The sequence below is a fragment of the Platalea leucorodia genome (assembly GCF_965183815.1).
Source record: "Platalea leucorodia genome assembly, chromosome: 7".
NCBI lineage: Eukaryota > Metazoa > Chordata > Aves > Pelecaniformes > Threskiornithidae > Platalea > Platalea leucorodia.
In genome coordinates this window covers 8,673,949-8,694,467 of record NC_138829.1, presented here as the reverse complement: position 1 = coordinate 8,694,467, position 20,519 = coordinate 8,673,949, and the positions used below count along the sequence as shown (strand labels likewise).

Sequence of the window (20,519 nt, the reverse complement as noted above, 5' to 3'; positions counted from 1 at the left end):
AACACACAGTCACCACCTAGGTTACTTTCCAGCTTTTGCACCCAACAGGGATCGAAGGAGAAAGAAATGCCAAACATACTGGCAAATAAACCACGTGAGGCTCAGTTCTTCAACCCTGAGAGCAAGTGGGACAGCACAACCTGTGCCCATATGGCCCACCCCTTCCCCTATAAGCAAGCAGCCACAGCTACACTGCTGTGGAGAATAACTCCTGGGCTGCAGCATCCCCAAGGCTATGCCAGGGAATTGTCCAAGAGAAGGATAGCTGGTGTTGGCCAAATCAAGATTAGAGAGCGTGCTAACAGTTTAATGCTACTGTCAGTCACAAGCCAGAGCTCAAGCATTTGGCCTCGCCTTTTTATATATAAAAATAATGTATATTATAGCCACAATGTCCAAAGCAATGCCAGAAAAATAACTCCTGAAGTCCTTAAGCCCTTGTAAAGGTGCAAGAGGCCTCTTTATCTCTGTTTTCTGAATATATTTCCTAAAAACATCTCTTACTACGGGTTTTTCTAGGAAACTCCGAACTTCCTTCACTCTTGGGAACATGTTTCCTTTGATCTTCTTGCATTTTCATTAAGCTCATCTCCTATAAAAATGTTGTAATTTTTTGCGACAGTTTATTGTCACAGCAGTACCTTTAATAAATGTCAATGAAAGGCTCAGCTTAGAAAATTAAGAGTTCTAATATTCCCAGGCAGAGTGAAAATGTCATTCTTGTGAAAGCATTCTAGGAAATATAATATATGTAACATTAAGCAGGTTGTATAGGAATTCACAGCAGCCTAAAAACCTGACAAGTGAGCTGGTGTAAAGTTGCACAACCCTAGAAATAGCTATGCAGCGATAATTACTTTCTACTAGCTGAGGCAGAGATTATACAATTTAGCAAAGGCTCACAAGCTCTTAACAAATTGATTACTTCCATCTCTAGAACTGAATAAAGAGCTTTATTCTGCAATAAGATTTCCTTTTATAAGTGGTTTAAAAATTTCCATTTAAAAAATTGAACATTTTCCATCGTGCCATAAAGAGCATTTAACTGAGTCACAAAGACTTAAGAATGGGATGCCTCTGTGTATTCTCTGTTCCTCCTGTTTTAAAACTGGCAATACTGAGTTGACTGAAACATTTATTAATCTCTGATTAGCAAGCTGATAAGTCTAGAAAATATGATTTTGAAGGCTGCATAGCAAAAGAGTCACATGAAACTAGTAACTTACAAAACGTGTCCTCTTGATGAACTTAGCCCATCTCCTGTTCAGTTTCTTCAGCTCTTTGGCAATATTTGATCCAACTTGCTCTTTGCTGACTTCGATGAGATAGTTTCCAGCTTCATTTAAGGAACCATGAACTGAATTCCACTTCGCCAGGATCTCAGCAGGGATCTAGACAGAGGCATTGACATCATTTAAAGCAGAACTCTGCCAAAAGTTTATTTCCAAAATGAGGAACAGAAAAGCAACAACAACCACCACTGTCATGTGTAATGCTTTCCTTCCAGGAGGCTTCCATGTATCTCTGTCTGTCATTACAAAGAGAAATCCAACCACATACCTCTTTCAGATGTGCGTTTCGTTTTTCTTCCAGCCACATCTTTAGTAAGTGGATGTTTTCTGTATAATTACTCCAGGAAGACAGGACTTTCTGTAGGGTGGTATTTACATTGGAAATATAGTCTTTGCACATAGAAATCTTTGACTCCACTGCCTTAAAAAGTTTGCTAATTTCTTGAGCATCTCCAGCTAGGACATCAAATAGGGAATATTATTATACATTTGGAAACAGAGAGGTTATTTTACACAAAACATAAGTGGAAATTAAAACTGGTGAGAGCACATCAGTTCAAAATAGAGGTCTTCATATCAGTTTCTGTGCACAAACTTACCTAAGTCGGGACCGCTTATGTTTTTGTTTTTCAAATCTTCACAGATGTGAGTAGCGGTTTCTAGTTGCGTTTCAAGTCTCTTTTCTTCAATGAAATTCTGCCCAAAGTGAAAAGTAATTGGTGTGGGTAACACTAACCCACATAAAACTAGGTAGGAAATGCAGCTTGGGATACAGTTTTTTCAATATGAGCCTATAACCTGCAGGTTAAATGTAAACTAAGCAAAGCCAATCCAGCAACTCATTTACACCCTTTAGTCTGAAGTAGACCTGTTCTTTCTTCTGCTCGTGCAGACAGTAACTTAAATGGGAATATTAACTCCTGAATGCCATTGCCTGAGTCACAGCCCTGCATGAGTCAGGACTGTTTATTTCAAGAAGCTAAGGCCCTAGGGCAATATTGAGAAATGGCATCTAGAACAAGTCAGGCAGAATTTAGTCACATGAGTTAAAAAAGTGATGAAAGTGAGAGGTGGGTTTCCTGGCATGAACAGAAGTATTGACGTGCCTAGCTCCTGCCACAGATCAAGTGACATCCAAACTGGGGATAGAAAGGGTGAGAGAGGAAGAAATGGGAGCAGAGGAGGAGACTTGCACTTTGAACTTTCACACAGGAATGAGAGGGTTGATCCTCAGCTCCCCTCTGTCTGAGCTGCATCTCACCCCAGAGCTCCCCACTCCTCAAATGTCCGATCTAGCAGGCTACAAAGCAACCTCTCCTGTGGCCATGACAAACCTGGGCTGCCATGCCACCACTCAGCCAGGACTGCACATCATAGGACCAGAAGGAGAGAGAGCAACAAGCCTTAAGGTCCTAGGGAAAGCTCTGTATTCTATCAGCTTGAGAAAGACCATGAACCACAACTGTAGAAATAACATGATAGTAAGTATTTATGAAACCAACTGAATCAAGAAACTCAGCACAGATGATCAACTCTGTACTCCCATCTCACCACAGGGTAAGGTTAATACTGCTCAGGAAACTGATATTTTGTACAACCTCTTGTTTCCTCCGTCCACAGTTCTGATGCTGGTGAAATTCCCACTAATTTAACTAGGGATCTGCCAGTCTGAAAAGCTTATGAGAAACTCTTTAGAAACTCCACTAAGATGGAATTCAGGGGGAGTCCCATTAATTGGAGATGGGGCAAAAATTCTGGCATCAGCATTTTCATCTCTCTGCCCCTATTCTTGATGCATCTTTGGCAGTATTTGGGGCAGGGTAATCCATCCCCTCCCATAGGCCTACACATGGCATCACTTTAATAACTTGAGCCCAGAAGCTGAGCTAAGCACAAAATATAACACAACAAGACGATTCGTATTCGCTGCGAAGCCTAAGAAGGTAAGGAAACTGGAAAAGGAAGAGGCAACAGCAAAAGGCAGTATTATCCAGCACTGTGGGTAATGGTTGTTTCTGAAGGTAGCAACTACTGAACTACCCCAGAGAGGTTTGAGCTAGGGAAGGCCTGCTACTGCTGGTGCTATAAATAGTCTAGAAAGAAAGAAATCATAGAATCATCGAATCGTTAAGGTTGGAAAAGACCCTTAAGATCATTGAGTCCAACCGTTAACCTAGCACTGCCAAGGCCACCACTAAACCACGTCCTCGAGCACCACGTCTACCTGTCTTTTAAATACCTCCAGGGATGGAGACTCAACCACTTCCCTGGGCAGCCTGTTCCAATGCCTGACTACCCTTTCGGTGAAGAAGTTTTTCCTAATATCCAACCTAAACTTCCCCTGGCGCAGCTTGAGGCCGTAAACCTTCCCAATAAAGAATAATAAAGGGCAGAGAGAAAATTACAAGCAGTCACAGCTCGCTCTATTTCTCCAAACTGAAGAAAGAACTCTCATTCAGGGGAAAATGGGAAGACATGGAGAAAACTTCTATGGAAGTCTACCTGTCCTCCTTTGCATAAATCCCAGATCTGACAAGCCTCCCACGCTTCTACCAACTACCATAGTATCTTCAGATGAGGACAGACATAAGCTTCAATCAAAGAGAGGCGGGGAAGAATTATTGTCAGGGTGTGACACATATATTTTAAACTTACATTCCAATTTTCCAGCAGTGACTCCACGGACTCTTTTGTCCCATATTTCATGTCCCAGATATTTAGCTTTAACATCACCTCACTGGCAATACCTGAGCACAGTCCATAGTGGTATTCAAGAAAGGTGCTGGAGTTTGTGAAACGGATATTGCTGAATCTGCAAACAGTGAAATGTTCCAAAAGTTGACTCAAAATCATTGGATATGGAAGGCATCAATGTATAAGGTTTTTAGCCTAAAAACTCAGAATTCCATATTTGTAAACATTATTTTGTTATGACAGGAGTAAAATTTTAAGATAACAACAGTTCATTTTCTTAAGTAGCAACAATTTTCAGTCAATATTGACTGCTCAACTTATGAAAAAACTTAAATGCCCAGAAAAGGGGCATCTGCCATCTGTATGTCAAAGGGTCTCAGGTTACAGACACAATTCACTGGTCATTTTTGAAAATATCCTCCAACAGTTATAGAGGGTTGCACAGCCTGTAGATCTCAGTGATTTTAAAAGGTGGAAATTAAAAATTAGAGAATGCACACCCCCAGAGAAATTTTTATATTCAAAATATTCATGTTTCCTACCCCTAGTGGGTGTTTCCTATCCACACTAGCAAGGGGCATCTAAAAAGTTCCCATTAATTAGCTCCACTTTCTACAAATAATTAGATATTCATTGGACGAATGAGGGAACCTGCCTGCTCTGCATGACAGTCAATCTGTGCTTAGGTGGAAAATGCTCTTTTTCTGCAAGGCATAAATAAATTATGTGCTCTGTTCAGAATAGCACAGCAAGTCAATAGCAGAGCTACAATACAGCATAGTCAAAGAGAGGGAATTTGAGGATCACAACCTTCTTTTCATTTCCTCTAACTTTTCAGGCAAGACTAGTGGCATATTGTTCTCATCTTCATTCTTAAATGACTGAAGGGTGTCCAAGTGAGAATCAAAACAATCCATCAAACCCTGGGGAGAAAAAGACATAGTAAGCCATTCATTTTAATTCTAGAGTATTTCACCTGCGAACCTGCAAGTCACCTGCCATTAGGGTGAGAGCTATTAAGAACTAGTCAGCACAAGACAATCTTCCAGTGTCTTTACTCATTAAAATGCAATGAAAGTACTTAACTCATCACCTCCTAAAGTGCATATTTAGTGCAGTACCACATGATTTTTTACCACTGTGCATCTAGTTAAATATAAGGAACATGAACCTACACTACCCATGCTGTTACCTTTTTCCTCACTTTCACTATCATCTTTAGGAGAAAAAAGTGGCATTGTAACAGTTTCAGGATATTAAGTTGTTCTTTGCTATGCATTAGCAAAGACTGGCAGCAAAACCTGTTGAATAAACCTATTACGTCACACTTGCTTAATACTTTATTTGAATGCTCAAAAGATTTCCATCTAATACCATTAGATGCATATTGCATTATCCCTCTGATGGCCAGTATTACATAATTGGGGAATATTTTGTGGGCATGTATCTCAGCACCAAATTCTCAATGTAAAAATTAAACATAAAATGCATTGTACAGAAGATAACCATATTTATAAATGGCATATAAAGAAATATGCTAAAAGTTCATTTCTATGTAATAAAACCTGCCACAAAGCATGTTAATGGAAATGGCTAAATCCTGGGGCAGCCCTGAACCCCCAAAATAGTACACAGATTTTAAACACTTGATTTTGCAACATTAATACTATTCCAGTCAGACAATTATGAGCATTGGTGGGTAATTTCCTAGATCTTAAGAGAAAGTAAAACTTCCATTATAAGGCACCACCTTGGCAACAGGATTCCTACCTGAGACTTACTAAAAGGACTGACTAGAGGAAGGAGGGCAAAAAAAAAATTCTCAGCAGAATGTCATCCCATCAGAAAAAGAGGATTTGACAGAAATTAAGTATCTTGGGTTTCTTCTCCTTAAGGAACTTAATGATTTTATCGATATGTTCAATGGGAATAAACCAACAACATCTCTTTCTGTCTCATTCTTAGAAATGCTTTAACTACTTAGGCTGAACAACAAAAGCCATAGATCAAATGGCTAAATTCTGGCAAAGCTGTTCTTAGTTAAAAAGCCATCTCTCATATCAGGAACTGATTAGCAACAGTACAAAAAAGTGGTGTTATCAAGCCACTCACAAGAACCTCTATTTCCCATTCCTTCAAATTCTCTCTAAGGACATGTCACAAAAACATCCAACTTCCCCCTTTTTAATAAAAAAAATCAAGTACAGCATTATGATGATCAACCAGGCATCAACACATCTACTCTTTTTAAAGTTTTCAAACTCCAAAGGACATTTAAACTCTTATCAGCATAAAGACTTCAAGATCAGAATAAATAACTTGCATGGTACCAAGGTACCAAAATACCTCCCATTGCTTTGAATGGAATTACAGAGTGATTCAGCAAATACTTAACTTTAAATACACAAACTGCATGAACTCACTGGAACGTAACCCTGGGCCCAAGTGGTTTTCTGAATAGGTAAGCATTAAGCATAGATTTAAAGATAAAGATGCAATTACCGTGTGTTATTACTTAACAAATAAACAAGTTGCAGGAACCACATAAAAAAGAATACCATCATTTACTCATTCAGAGAGTATTCAAATTTAATCTCATCCCAGTGAAGTCAGAAACCTTCCTTATAGACCCATGCAGTTATTTAACTAAACTCATCATTGTTCAAAGGTATGTTCAGAAGAGCTTTTCATCTTCAGAAGATAAACATATCCACATTGCTTCCCAAAATGTCAAAGAGCAATTCCATAACAAGTGCTTTGCTAGGTCAGACTGAAGCAGAATGTTCCTTTGTGATCAGCATACCTTAAATATTATAATTATTTCTCTGAAGACAAACATTGCTTTAAATGGGTCCTGCAAATCAGGCAAATCTTCTGCCTGCAGATGTTCTACCTCCTGAAGCCAGGCCTCAATGCTGTCCAGAGGGGAGGGCAACATCTGGTCCAGCTTCACTTTCCATTCGTTAATCTTAAAAAGGAAAACAAGTGATTAAATTTCTCACTATTATTTTCTTCCTCATTCCCAAGATACTGACATATGCTCCGTAAGCTGATGCTCTAGACATTCCAGAAAAAAACCACCCGTCACCATTCAGAAAAGGAGCTTCCAGTGAAGTCAGCTGCAAATGAGCTATGTTTACCTGAGACCCAGATTTGCTCCCCAGCCTGTAACCTCTGAAACACTACAGAGAATTTGGCAGTTACTATCATCGGCTGGTGACCATCTCAAGGCCCAGCAACAGGGAAATTTATAGTAAATTCGTTGCAAAATAGAGGGGAAACAGGGATGCTCTGGACAGCTTTCTATCTTGGGGCTGACAGGGGAACATCTCGTCCATAAAGAGCAATTACCAGCAAGGCCCAACACATCCCGCTTGTGGCAGAGGGAGACAACACAGCCAACCTCATTGCGAAGCGCTGACCAACCAGATCTCACTATATCACTATCTGTGCTGTGGGAAAGAGTATATTAACACACATTTCCCAGCTGCATCGTTATCTGAGCCATAATTACGTCCCAAAAGAACCTTTTAAGCATAAATAGGCCAAAAACTTTGATCAGAAGAGTGCTCAAAGATAATCTGACACAGGCCATTTTTCACAGATGTCTCACAGTCCTGAGGCTGAGGAGGCAGAAGGGTAATACACAGTCACCTTCTGCCTCCTCTTGGGCCCTGTACACCACTCAGTTTGGACTTCAGGTTCAGAATCAATATCTTTTTTTATCAATCCAAATAAAGTATCACCTCCCCGCTTTTCCTTGTGCAAGTTCCTGGGGTAGACTTAGGCTTCTTCATCAAACGCACTCACGCTGGTAACAAAGTAAGCTAGAAATGCCTCTGACCTGAGAGAGCAGTTTATCCCACTCTTCTCTCATCTGCTGCTGGCCTTCGCTCAGCTCAGCTTCACTTCTTTTTGATGACAACACAGGCAGAAAGGCATTTTTTTCTTGGTTAAATGCTTGTATAAATGACATCATTTCCTAGGGATAAAAGAGTAATTCACAGAAGACTTCAGGTGGAAGCTCATGGAGCCAAGTACTGCCTTTGAACACATTGGTATGACTTCCGTGCACTTCAAAGGGTGTGAGGCATGGAAAGGCAAGATAGCAGGAAAGAGGCATACTTGTCTCCAGGCAGTATTTGCATCTGAAATTATAGGTGCCACTCACTAGCAAAATCTGTATTTAATATAATGTCAGTGCAGCCAGGACATGGTTCTCCTCTCCTACCAAGAGAAAGGGAAAATTCCTCCCCTCACAGTCCCCCATGGGCCATTTTATCACAAACTCTGGCTACAATATAAACTAAAAGAAATTTTACTTCAGGGGCAATCTATAGCCAACATTTCAACTGCTCCTCTACAACATTAGTTGGGTAAAACCTACAGTTATTATTATCACAGAAATGGCAAAGGTGACCCTGTAAAGGGCCTATGTGCTTGAATGTTGTCGAAGTCTTCGACTATGTCAATTAATTAAGAGACACTACTTTACTCTCTCTAAAAACACTTGTTCTGCTCAGAAACCAAGCAGCATGTATCTGTTTCCTAACAGAAAGAATTTCATCCTATCCTTCCCTCAATCATTTGAGGGCATTTACCAAACTCGTTGTCAGATTTCCAACTCTTGTTTAAAAGTTTATTTAACACTTCAGTTTAGGCAATGAAGACGAAAAGCTATGTTTCTGGGAATATTTTTAATATTTCTTTTTGCGAAAGCAGTTAAATATGAAATGCAACTTACTTTGGACTTATGGTAATATGTTTCATTCTCTGTGTCGATAAGCAACTTTGCTAACTTCTTCTCCTGTGCAGCCAACCAGCTCATGGCCTCTCTTACTTTTTCCTGGTAATTAGAGCAGAAAATTTCCTTTTTCCATTTCACAAGCCTTGTTTTTAACTTACATTGTGCCATAAAACAACACACGTTGAGCATATGATAAACCCTGTTCAAAGCTATTGAAAAATAAATAATTCCTGGAGACTCTAATGAGTTTTGGGTCAGGCACTATTATAGAGCAAGGCCAAAGTTTTAAACTGGCACCTGGGTATGTGAAGGCATCTTAAAAGAAGAGCCTGATTGCAGTCCTATTGAAAGGAGACTATCAGTATGGAGATATGTGACTAACCAATTAATACATAAACTCTCATAGGAGAATATAGAGAATAGAAAACTTCATTTTCCAACCAGTATGATCTGTGAGTGACAAACTCTGTCCATTTTACATGTGAGCTATTAAATTTAACGGTGGGTTGTTCTGCACACTTGCAAATCTGTCTGCCTCTACCCCAATATTTACACAGAGACTTCAGAGCACACATGAAGACAACCAGGGTTGAGAATGTCTTCTGTAACAGTTAAACGAAAAAACAAGACAACCTGCACGGCAATTCCACCTGTATCATCAAAAATCTATCACATTGAGTCTTGACTACCACACAGGAGCATGAGAACAGTCAAGCCAATTCAGCCCTCTCAGTAGCTGAATCTGAGGATCTACTATCTAACTGTTCTTGAGTCAGGTTATAAACTGGGCAAAGAAAGTACTGATATTCTTCGCATCCATGATGCACATTCATTTAAAAATGCCTCAGTGACAAGCCATATGACATACCTGCATGTCTTCTTCAGACTCATGCAAATTCCTGGAGTATTGTAAAAACTGAGTCACATAAGTCATGATTGATTTTTCATCCGGATTCATAATGTCAACATCTACAAGAGCCAATACACCATTTACATAATTATGCAGCCTTCTAGGCCTGATCACATAATTACACGCTATACTGCAGTTATTAAAACACATTACCATAAACATGTTTATTTTGCAGCAGCTCAGTTAACATACCATTGACAGAAATTAATATGTAATGAACATTTTTTTTTTCCTTGGGAATATTTTAATATAGCATGATTAACTAATGAAAAAGTTTCTCCCATGTTAATATAGCATGATTAACTAATGAAAAAGTTTCTCCCATGAACGGGAAAGTTTCATATCCTTTCTTCTGCATATTGTTCCTGCATTTGTTGCCAATTCAAAAACCGTACAAATCCTAAGTACAGTCAGTGTTATGAAATAAAGAACCTCAGGTTTGAGCATTACAGTAAAGATCAATGTTCCATTTCAAACTTAAGCACAGTCTTACTTTTTCCTGTATTACAAGTTAACGCATATAGGATTATATTAATCTCACTTCACAAAGATTAAAAAAAAGCAGATCATTTACCTTCAGGTTCAAGAAGCCGTGGAATATTCAGCTCCAGTTCTGCAATTCTGAAAGCCTCTTTAAGGTTTTCTTTATTGCTTCTAGCTTTTGCCTTTTCCAAATCAACTAGACCTGGTCGTAAGGTTTGGATGATGGCTAAAAAAGGCAGTCCGCTTCGCCAGCTTGACTTGAAATCAGTCACATTGATAGAGCCATGCCTATCCCAAAAATGATTAGAAACAAAATGTTATAGCCTGTTTCCTCAGATGTCCTAAGTACAAATTTAGGAATAGGATATAAATTCAGTAAAACAGAGCATGAACCAAATCCAAGGAGTTATAGAGAACCTTGCCACTGAACTTCTGCAGAAGCTGGGTCAGACAACAATACAGCCAGTTCTGCCAATTGCTACAATTATATATTTTTATACTGTTTTTGCAAAATGACTCAATGTTTTTATCTTATATTGCATTCTGAAGACAAAACCTTGCTGATCCAATACCCTTTCTGCACATCACCTTTGTGCATAGTATCTATGCATTCTATGGGATGGAAAAAACAACAAGCAAAGCACTGAAGAACATGTAGGTATTTGTCTGTAAGGACACGGAGTATTGGAATCGCCCCTGGCATTTTAGAAAATCCAAACCTTAAAAGTGATCTATTACCGCAGGAAAAATATTTTGTTTTCTCTTATTTAGCTTAGTGTCTTTAAAACATCTTCTGTTAAGCGGAGCCTGGACAGTGGTGTGAGGTGCCCAGCTCTGCAAGCCGCAGTGAATTCTGGGACAACTTTCCAGAAAGAGCCCATATATTATGAGCATGTTATGGCATGGAAAAGATGTGGGTTTCAGGTGATCAAATTTAGTTACAAAACGATGGGCCAGGACTTAAAAGATTTGTTCTTTTACCAAAAAGTATAGGATTCACTGATAACAAAATCATTCCACATAATCACAGTTCAGAAAGGATGCTACAAAACAGACAGCAATATTGCTGAAAAAGCAAAACAAGCAAAAGAAAGAGGAAGACTAAATGGACAGAGAGCTGTTTTTTACATGCCAATATCAACCTTGTCCTGACAAAACACAGCTAAAAGGGAAACTTTAGTGCCTGAAAACATTTTCGCAGCATTAAGTGTCTGATGTGCTGATGAAGGCCTTTATCTCCCACTAACAACATGGCATATTAGTAGGATTTTTTTAGAATATAAAGTAACTAAAGAACTGGAGAGAAAGGGCTGACATTATTGTAAAACACAGTTGAAATGTCCCAGAGTGAAGCAGTAGCCCTTGAAGAAAATGTAGAGCCTGTCCCTTGCACGAAATACCTGTATCTGCTCTAGACCGTGCGCTGTGAATACTCCTGCTGAAATCAACAGAGCTATCTGCACATCAAGCATAAGCAAACATCTTGTTAGAACTGGGGACTAGGACCTCTAGGACTCGGGTCCTTCTTGGGGATCACGCACTGTTTTGACACAAAACCATGAGATGTGGGAATCCTAGAAATCCTACATTTTCCATTAAAAAAAAAAAAATTATTGAAACTTCGTTAACCAGCGCCAGCCATGAGGATTAAAACTAGCAAATCATGTAAACATTTGACTAGACTTAACACACAGAAGCCCCTAAAAGAGAAAAGCCAAACAACTCAACTTACATTGTGGTATTTTATTAGCAGGATTAGCTTCATGTTATCATATTTAAAGGGCTCATGTCAAAACTTTTAGGGCCTGATTGAGGCTAAAAGTACTGGTAACAACACCTGAAATCTAAAGGATTTTCTGCTAAGCTGTCACTAATGTTAAAAAAACAGGGGAAAATATCACCACGTTTAGAGGAAAGCAGTAAATATAATGTGTAACATACTATTTATAAGTCTTGGATGGAACTTACAGTGAACACTGTTCTTTTGCCCACAACAAAAGAGCCTTTGTAGCAGAGATCTTCCACCGTTCCTTAATTTTAGCACTTTTTTTAGCTGATCGTCTTGCCTTTGGAAAGGAGTCAACAGCACTTGAACAATCAAGTGAAGGCTGATTGTAAGTACAAGCAAGTGTCCTGGCAAGTTCTTCAATCTATGAGAGATGACAGGAGAGTTAATCAGGCTTCGGTGAAAAATTACCAAGACATCAATGGCAGAAAACCACAGAGAACTAGAAAGGACTCAATCAAAGCTGTAATGGTAGTTCCCTGCCCCCAAAGAACAGATCAGGGTTTTTTATCAGTTCAACCTGAACTATTTCATGCTGAATTCCCATCTCTAAGCAATTTTTTGGTAGGAAATATTCACCCAAAGACTTCCATGTTATACTGGGGGTACCAGCAATGGTATCAAGGGACCTTCTCACTCAATGCTCTTTTCTACTCCTCCTCCCAGTGAAAGCAGCCCGTGGCAGCTGTGTTTTCTGCTGTCAACAGTGTCATGCATTAGGCATGCTCAGAGTTTGCCTGCTCACTCAGGGTGCAGGAAAACCTACTCCACAGACCTCAGAGATCTACATTTGGTTAGAGAAGCTTGGTTTAGGTAAAAAGATAACGCATAGGCTATGTGCAGCACAAGAATCTTCAGCAGCAAAGCACCTTTACCAAGAAAAATATGGGCTAAAATACTGCTAAGTAATTTTGCTTCTTAGTGCTCTCCTGAGCCCCAGTCACCAGTTCACCCCCAGTGCACCTGTGTTAATTCACTGCTGGGCTCTGGCTAGAAGACTGTTTGGCTCCATGATCCTCTACAGTCCTACAACATGATTAAAGCAAGGCCCTGTGCTTTCAAACCACCCCACACGAGATGCATGCTCAGTATCTTGTATAAGAAACATCGCTACGACAGCCTTCATGCTATTTCGGGCGCCTGGTACTGAAAAAAATAATAGCAAGAATTACACGTTGCGAGCACAGCCAACACTGAAGAGAGGGGCTTCCCCTGAGGGAGATGGATGTGAGACACTTTGCACTATTTGCTCTATTTGGAGCTTAATCATTGCAGGCCTTAGACAGATAGGCAAAGTTTAGCCTATTTTTTAACTGGTTACTTTAAAAAAAATCTCAGTATCTTTCCTTCCTACCATCTGCAGCCAGATACTGTTCATCAGGCTGTAATGCCATCATTGCGTTGGTGAAGCAGCTCAGAGACACAGGCAAGACGCGCTGGTGCGTCTCCTCCCTGAGCCGCCACTTCCAGATGTCAGAAAATAATCTTCTGCTTTGTACTAATTCATCTCATTTGGCAACCACGTAAGTCAACACATTTTTGTGCTTTTTCCTCTACTAAAACTCTCTTACATCGCTGAAATACTTACTTGAAAATGAAATATAATTGTCCAAATTAGGCCAAGCACAATGGAAGGTTTTCCTTCAATAATGTCAGCAACATGAATATTTATGAGCTTGAGCTAGGGGTAAAAAAAAGGATCATTGTTAACAAAGAAAATGTTCCACCAGCTAAACTGGCTTTAGTTGTGAATTTTGAAGTTAATACTCACTGATCTGCTCTTTAAAAATGTCAAAGCATTTTCTATGTTGCTTCTGCACTGGAAGGTATTAAATCCTTTTTCCCGTGGCTGTGAAGCAAAAAGAACAGGTTACATCCTCAGTTGTAAAAATTAAATTTATTTTGTATTTTGGTAAGGGAAGTCCTGCAAAGATTCACGAATTACTTCAGATCAACTTATTTCAGTGTGTTCAGTGTCAGTGGTGTAAGAGTAAGTTACTTGCAAATAGCTCTATGACTCTAGAGGGATCATTCATACGCTTAAAATTAAGCATATCCAGAAATCTTTGCTGGATTTGATGAAGGATTGAGGTAACATTTTTATTAATCTGTCTTACCAGATGTTGACCCGAAAGCACTTCCAACAGATCCAAAAGCAAATGTCCTTGCTGTATGTCTGTATACAGGTCTGAGATAACAGAAGGAGGTGTATGCTGCAAAATAAATTTCAGTGCTTGTCACACCATCTTTTGTCATTCTGAATTCAACATACTACAGAATATCACAGATTACTCTGTGAAAAAAATGTTTAGCATCCTTTATTTTTTCAATAAGCTGAAATATAAATCCTGCATCTAATCAGCCATATCCTGCTTCTTCTAACCCATTATGTTTGTCTCTTATTCCCTCTTGCCCTGCCTCTCAGTTTTATGAGGGTAACTTTAGCCCTCATTTTCAAGTGTTTATACTTTTCAAGGAGGTATGTGGCAAAAACCAAAAAAACTTTGAAAAAGGGAAAGTTAAGAGAAGCAGTTAATTCATATTTTGACTTCTTAATCAATGTATCCCGAGTACAAATTTTACTATAGAGCTGAATAACTAAACGCTCACTCTTTTCAGCACTAGTGGACAACACAAACCTACCATGAGCTCACCAGCTTGTGCTCAAGCGGGGACCAAAACAGGATTTTTTTTTTTTTTCACCTGAGCACGTCAGAACCCCAGCACATGCTGCATGAGCTGCTTTGTGAAAGCTATGTGGTTTGTCTTAATACCAATCACTCAGGTGATCCCATTAAACTCATGTTCTTGGATTGCATAACACAATAATACTTACCTAAACACAGTAAAACTAATAATAAATACAGAACCTCATAAAACCCTGAGACATGTGCCACAATCCAGGACAAGTATGTTTTACCACATCAGCAAGAAAGATACTGTCATCTACTTAAACACTATCTCTTACAAATGTCTTTGGATCATTACCAATACAATGCTGTTACACCTATTAAACAAATGCTTTCCAGAGGCTACTTTTTCTAATCAGTACCTAAAATCTTATATTAATTTTGTTTATTCCTACAGAATTTAATCTCCATACAGCATGTCCAAATCAAAAAGGCAAAAGGCATGTCTTTCCTAAAGAATCCCCTTCTTACCTTTGCCAGTATTGAATTTATCCAGCTAGTGAAGGTTTTCTTCTGTGTAAACTCTCGCTGCACTGGGAAAAAAAAAAAGAAAAAAATGGTTAATGGAAAAAATGATCTGGTTTTATTTCTCTTTCTCAAAAAGACACATGGCATCTATCTCAAACCTAAGGTCCGTTCTTCCAGATATTAAGGTACAATTTAATATTAGTTTTTCTCAACTCTTATTTTAGTGCTGACATTTTCTCGCTTGCAGAGACAATACTGCAAGGACCTCCACAACCATCAAGCATACTTCTACTGGATGCAGCAAAGAGCAACTAATGAACGTTTTCTCAAAAGCTCAGCAAATGCAAACAGAGGTGTGAACATATCATCCTACAGAGCAGTACGTCTACAATAACTCCATCCATTCCTAAGCGTTCCTTGAAAGACTCAGGGCCATCGTCAGTACAAGATTCATCTTGAAATTTGGGAAAAGCCATGCATGGAGTTGGGTGATGAGACCAGGATGGAGGCTGGGGTTAGGCGATAAATGCAAATCTGTAGGTGAAGCCATCCAACGGGATGTCTAGGCTAACTGAAGGGCTAGGGAGGGTTATTAGGCTGTCATTGGGGAATATACCCTCTAACAGCATCCTTTTCAGGGCTAAGCCCTCCCTAGGGTATGTAGACCATTAATCTGGCCAAAAAGGGGCACACAGGGTCTTAAAATAGGAGGGAGGAAGAAGGAAGTGCTTGAACTCACGCCCCAGTAAAAACCAGTGAAACAGGACTCAAAATGTGACCTGGTCACACAGAGATCCAGCTCTTCAGCTCTTCCAGGTCCTCCAGGCTGGGACACAGTGATAAACTAGAATCATGGAATTGTTTAGGTTGGAAAAGACCTCTAAGATCATCAAGTCCAACCGTTAACCTAGCACTGCCAAGTCCATCACTAAACCATGTCCCTAGGCACCACATCTACATGTCTTTTAAATACCTCCAGGGATGGGGACTCAACCACTTCCCTGGGCAGCCTGTGCCAGTGCCTGACTGCCCTTTCAGTGAAGAAGTTTTTCTTAATACCCAATCTAAACCCCCCTGGCGCAGCTTGAGGCCATTTCCCCTCGTCCTATCGCTTGTTACTTGGGAGAAGAGACCGACCCCCACCTCGCTACAGCCTCCTCTCAGGCAGTTGTAGAGAGCAATAAGGTCTCCCCTCAGCCTCCTCTTCTCCAGGCTAAACAACCCCAGCTCCCTCAGCCGCTCCTCATAAGACCTGTGCCTCACATGACTCCCCAGCCCACGCTCCCTCCCAAGAACACACCCCATTCCCAAGACACAGCACCACCAAAACCGTACATCCCTGCTGGACGTCTGTGTACAGGTCTGAGGTAAGAGCAGGAGGTGTTGGCCCCTGAGATCACAGCCTTTCAGGCCTCACCATTGCGCAGGCGCTGCCACCAGCAGCCATCCCAAGGGCTCGTGGGAGCAGGTGCGAACACAAACTCCTTTTTCTCTCCCTTTCCACATCAGCTTTGACTGGAAGCGTTGGGGCTGGCTTCCCAACAAACAGGCCAAAAAGCAGTACCACCCCTGCAAGAGGCCTGCCTGGAGCTGAAGAATGGCGGCCATCCCCTCCTTCTTCCCCATTTGAATAAAAACGCAAAAGGCTGCACTGGTTTTTAATAGCCCAGAAATTACAAAGCAGGTCAAATAGACTATTAACCGAGGGAAGGCAAGATTATGCAGTTCGGAGAGTCGATGTTTTGGTCACCCAAACCACCACCTTTGGCCTGCGCCAGCCGCACGGCTGGTCTCGGCCCTTCCCTCTGAGGGTTGAGGCAGATGCCAGCCCCTCTGAGCATGGCTACGGGCAGCCGTCTGCAGTGCTCCTGCCTCTCCTGCCAGCTTGCCTCTCAACCTAGGCAGCAGGAAGGCAAAGACTGAGAGGCAGGAGAGATACGAAGCGGAGAGAAAGCACGAGCCCCTCTCCCTGCTGTGCTGGGTGGCAGGAGGGGCTGCTTCGAGCAGCCAGGAGTGGAGGATGGGGCTTTGGGCGATGGGGTCATGGCGACACAGAGGCTCGGAGCTCCTGCATACAGGGATGCAGATGGGATAGGCTGCTGGCCCACTGCCCGGCCGGGAGGACAGGAGAGGACGGTGCCTGTCCCGCACCATGGCCCCGGTGCAGCTCCCTGAGGAGCGGCGGGCGGCAGGGCAGTGTGCATGGCCCGGGCCTGGAGGGAGATGGTGGGCAAGGCAGCTGTGGGGGTACTCGCTGCCCACCTCCCCGCCAGGGTAAATCCTCCCGCCGCACGGGAAAGGCAGCTGGAGACTCTGACCAGGTCATCGGCTTGCAAGAAGAAACAAATCTGGGAGATGGGGTGGGAGTAGATGATCTCTTCTGCCTCTGAAAGCACGCTCTTGCACAAAAGATTAATGTGAAGGCAAGTTTGACATCATAAGGCAAGTGCAAGACTACTCAGCAATAGACATGTTTGTTTTTGTAGGCTGGGCAGTATGAAAGATACCAAAAATATCAAGCCCTTGGGGGGGGGGGGGGGGGGGGGGGAATACTGACTGCTCTGCCCATGAAAATGAAAATGCGACTCAGAGGAAAATATCCCACACTTTATTACACTCCGGTAATTTGGCAAACACAAGCCCCAGTCTTGGGTGTCTTTTCATCATCCAAGACAGCCTAAAGGGCTTGCCACGCAGAGCTTCGTCAGCTTGCGACCTGAAGCAAGCCGCTTAACGGTAATGCAGCCTCCCGCTCCTAACCCCACCATCCGACCCACAGACCTCCTTCTGCTTCACCCGGCGGGCGAGTCGTGAGAAAAACGTTCACGGATTACATGTGTTGAGGGCTGTTTTGCATCCTGTAGCCAACACGTCTTTCAACAGTCCTCTAATCTGCAAGACTATGATCCTGTCGGAGCATGAAACAGTCGATTCCCCCCCACTTGCTGGATTGTTTTATGCTTCTTTTTAAACATCACAGAGATCATGACGAACAGTAAGATAAGGGCAGTCTTAAAAGACACGGACAAAAATGCAATCTCAAAATTCTGTTTTGTTTGGAAAACAGAAAATAAGTGCAAACATGCCACACAGACCAATCAACGTCGCAATGCTCACAAGGAGGACATAAATAGCATGGAGATATTGGCTTCATGTTAGCACAGGACCCAGCCACACCCTTTGGTTGAATACCCATGCGGGAGCCTTTCCAATTACCTAATGAGTGATTATTGAGTAGCTGTGCTCAATTTTATCAGGCAGGCAAGGCTGGTATCGCTGGCACTTCAAAACAGACGGAAAGCAAATATTAACTACTCTGCCTGACGCCAGTGATTCTTTCAGCTGTAGCTCTTGCCAAACACACACTACAGCTACTGATCTGGAGAACTTGCTTTTGGGGTTGGTTACAGAAAGATGGTTAGGATGAGGACATTTGGTCTTGTTTTGGTTGAATCTCTCCATATTAATGTCCGGAAGCATCATGCAATGTGGGCCAGATACTGCAAGTGTTGATTCAAATGGGCACCTCTCCGGCAAACATCTCACCTGGCGAAACTACAAGGCGGTTATTTCACTGCATGCATTTAAGGAGACCTTACACCCTCCCCAAGCTACAGCCGCTGCCTAGTGCAACCCACCGGGCTGCCTTCCAAGCAGCCGCAGCCTCAGCTGCAGTGTGGCTTATTTTCCTATGCAAATAAATAATAATAATAATAATAATAATAATAATAATAATAATAACAACAACAACAACAACAACAACAACAACAACAACAACAACAATAATAATATCTCATTGTGAATGAACAAAACTCCATGCTTGCAATATCTCCCTGGACTATAGTGCAGCAGTCACTCAGCTTCCATCCAGGCCACACAACACACAGCTCAGTACAGATGTGCTTCTGGCACCATGGCAGGCAGGCGTATTTCAATTTTCAGTCCGAATGTGTTTTCCCTCCCAGCTTCCCCCTTACTCCACTGCTCAGAGGCGTTAATGATTTAATCAAGCTCTCAAATTCTTATCTCTACCACGTGGTTAATTAATACGGATTTTTATTTTTATGAGGATGAATGGATTCTTTGTTAGGCCTTTTTATAGGACTCTAAGTGACCTTGGTTTTCTCTTGGCCTAGTTTTCAAAATGTCACTGACCCAGAATAAAAAAAGCTATCAGAAAGAAACTGATCATTATCTTTACTTTTGGGCCAAAACTTGCCAAAAAGTGGATCTGAGAGAACAAAATAAAAACCTGCTGATCTGAAAACACCCAAAATGTATCACGTTTCACCCTGTGTTTTAAAGCTAATCTTCAGAACAACTCTTTAGGGAGGAATAACACATAGAAGCAGTGTGTCACGTAGGCTAGCTGAAAATCAATACACGCTGCTGGACAATGACTGTTTTATCCAGTAATGAGCTATCAACAAGTGCTACAAAGCAGACTAATCATTAAGGGGACACGGCAGGGACCGCGGCAGTGCTGCACTCTCCCAGGAGGAAGAGGAGGGGAGGGCAGGAACGCCGCCAGCCATGGTTTTACTCTTAGCCTTCCTTTAATGGGAATACAGAAAAGCCAGACTTAAAATTAATCTCCTCTCTTCTGTTGCCTTTCGTGCCTCCCTTCCTAAGGTCGGAGATGGCAGCTCACAGGAAAGCACCTTCTCCTCCCTCGACAGGGAGCTGGGGGAAGCGGGACAGCAGATGTACCCTGTCTGTCCGTGCTCGTCAAACAACATCACCAAACAGCAAAGAGGTTTTCTTCTGTCGCGAGGACCAGTGCATCGCTGCCAGTGAACCATTTACAACTGTGTGGCTTTTTTCTTTAAAAAAAAAAAAAAAAAAAAATTTAAAACAATTATCTGAAAGTAATGAGCGCAAGCCTGTCTGTCATCTTCCCATCTCTGTTTCACCAGAAGGAATTAGCTCTTGTGTATGATATTTTTATATCTTCCTTTCACCATTCAGGTCAGCTGAGGCTACGTCTACAGTAGCAAGCAGCGTAGCTCAACAGGAATGGATCGGCAGATCAAAAGAGCTGGTGTTCAGGAGGTTGCGTACCCACCACGTGTGTAGAGAAGAAAGATTGTGTTGGACTAGCTCTAGCCTGAACACCCACAGACAGCCATGGTACCTTCTTGGAGCATTTATTTCTGTTTCATTCAAAATAACTATTTCCACACTCCCTGACAGCTCAGCAAAATGAACGAAAGCATGGTCAGCAGGGATAACTAGGAGAGCTCCTTCAAGACAGCACTGCTGATATGAACTAAAACACCAAGCAGGTACATGCTGGAAATGATCGGAACTATCAGAAGAACCATTAAGTACTTGCCAACCCAGGGAGAGGGTGAGCAATTCACCCCTGAGCCCTTTATACAGTCCCTTCCCTTCCACCCAGTAACAGTTTCATTTTCTGCAGACAGGAAAGCTGGGGAAAAAGAGTTAT

At 41.6% G+C, this 20,519-nt stretch overlaps 1 protein-coding gene across 1 annotated transcript in view; it reads right to left on the bottom strand.

Annotated features, from left to right (window-relative positions):
• The window catches only part of SYNE2 (spectrin repeat containing nuclear envelope protein 2), a 199,851-nt gene that overhangs the window by 155,628 nt on the left and 23,704 nt on the right, over positions 1-20,519 (bottom strand). Inside the window, exons 3-17 of the mRNA XM_082317899.1 lie at positions 15,074-15,135; positions 14,030-14,125; positions 13,684-13,761; positions 13,501-13,593; positions 12,095-12,276; positions 10,218-10,414; positions 9,602-9,702; positions 8,731-8,832; positions 7,831-7,968; positions 6,790-6,954; positions 4,797-4,909; positions 3,948-4,104; positions 1,892-1,988; positions 1,561-1,748; positions 1,227-1,391 (exon numbers count right to left, since the gene is read on the bottom strand). Coding sequence (XP_082174025.1) covers positions 1,227-1,391; positions 1,561-1,748; positions 1,892-1,988; positions 3,948-4,104; positions 4,797-4,909; positions 6,790-6,954; positions 7,831-7,968; positions 8,731-8,832; positions 9,602-9,702; positions 10,218-10,414; positions 12,095-12,276; positions 13,501-13,593; positions 13,684-13,761; positions 14,030-14,125; positions 15,074-15,135 — 1,934 coding nt within the window. The remainder of the gene's footprint in view (positions 1-1,226; positions 1,392-1,560; positions 1,749-1,891; positions 1,989-3,947; positions 4,105-4,796; positions 4,910-6,789; positions 6,955-7,830; positions 7,969-8,730; positions 8,833-9,601; positions 9,703-10,217; positions 10,415-12,094; positions 12,277-13,500; positions 13,594-13,683; positions 13,762-14,029; positions 14,126-15,073; positions 15,136-20,519) is intronic.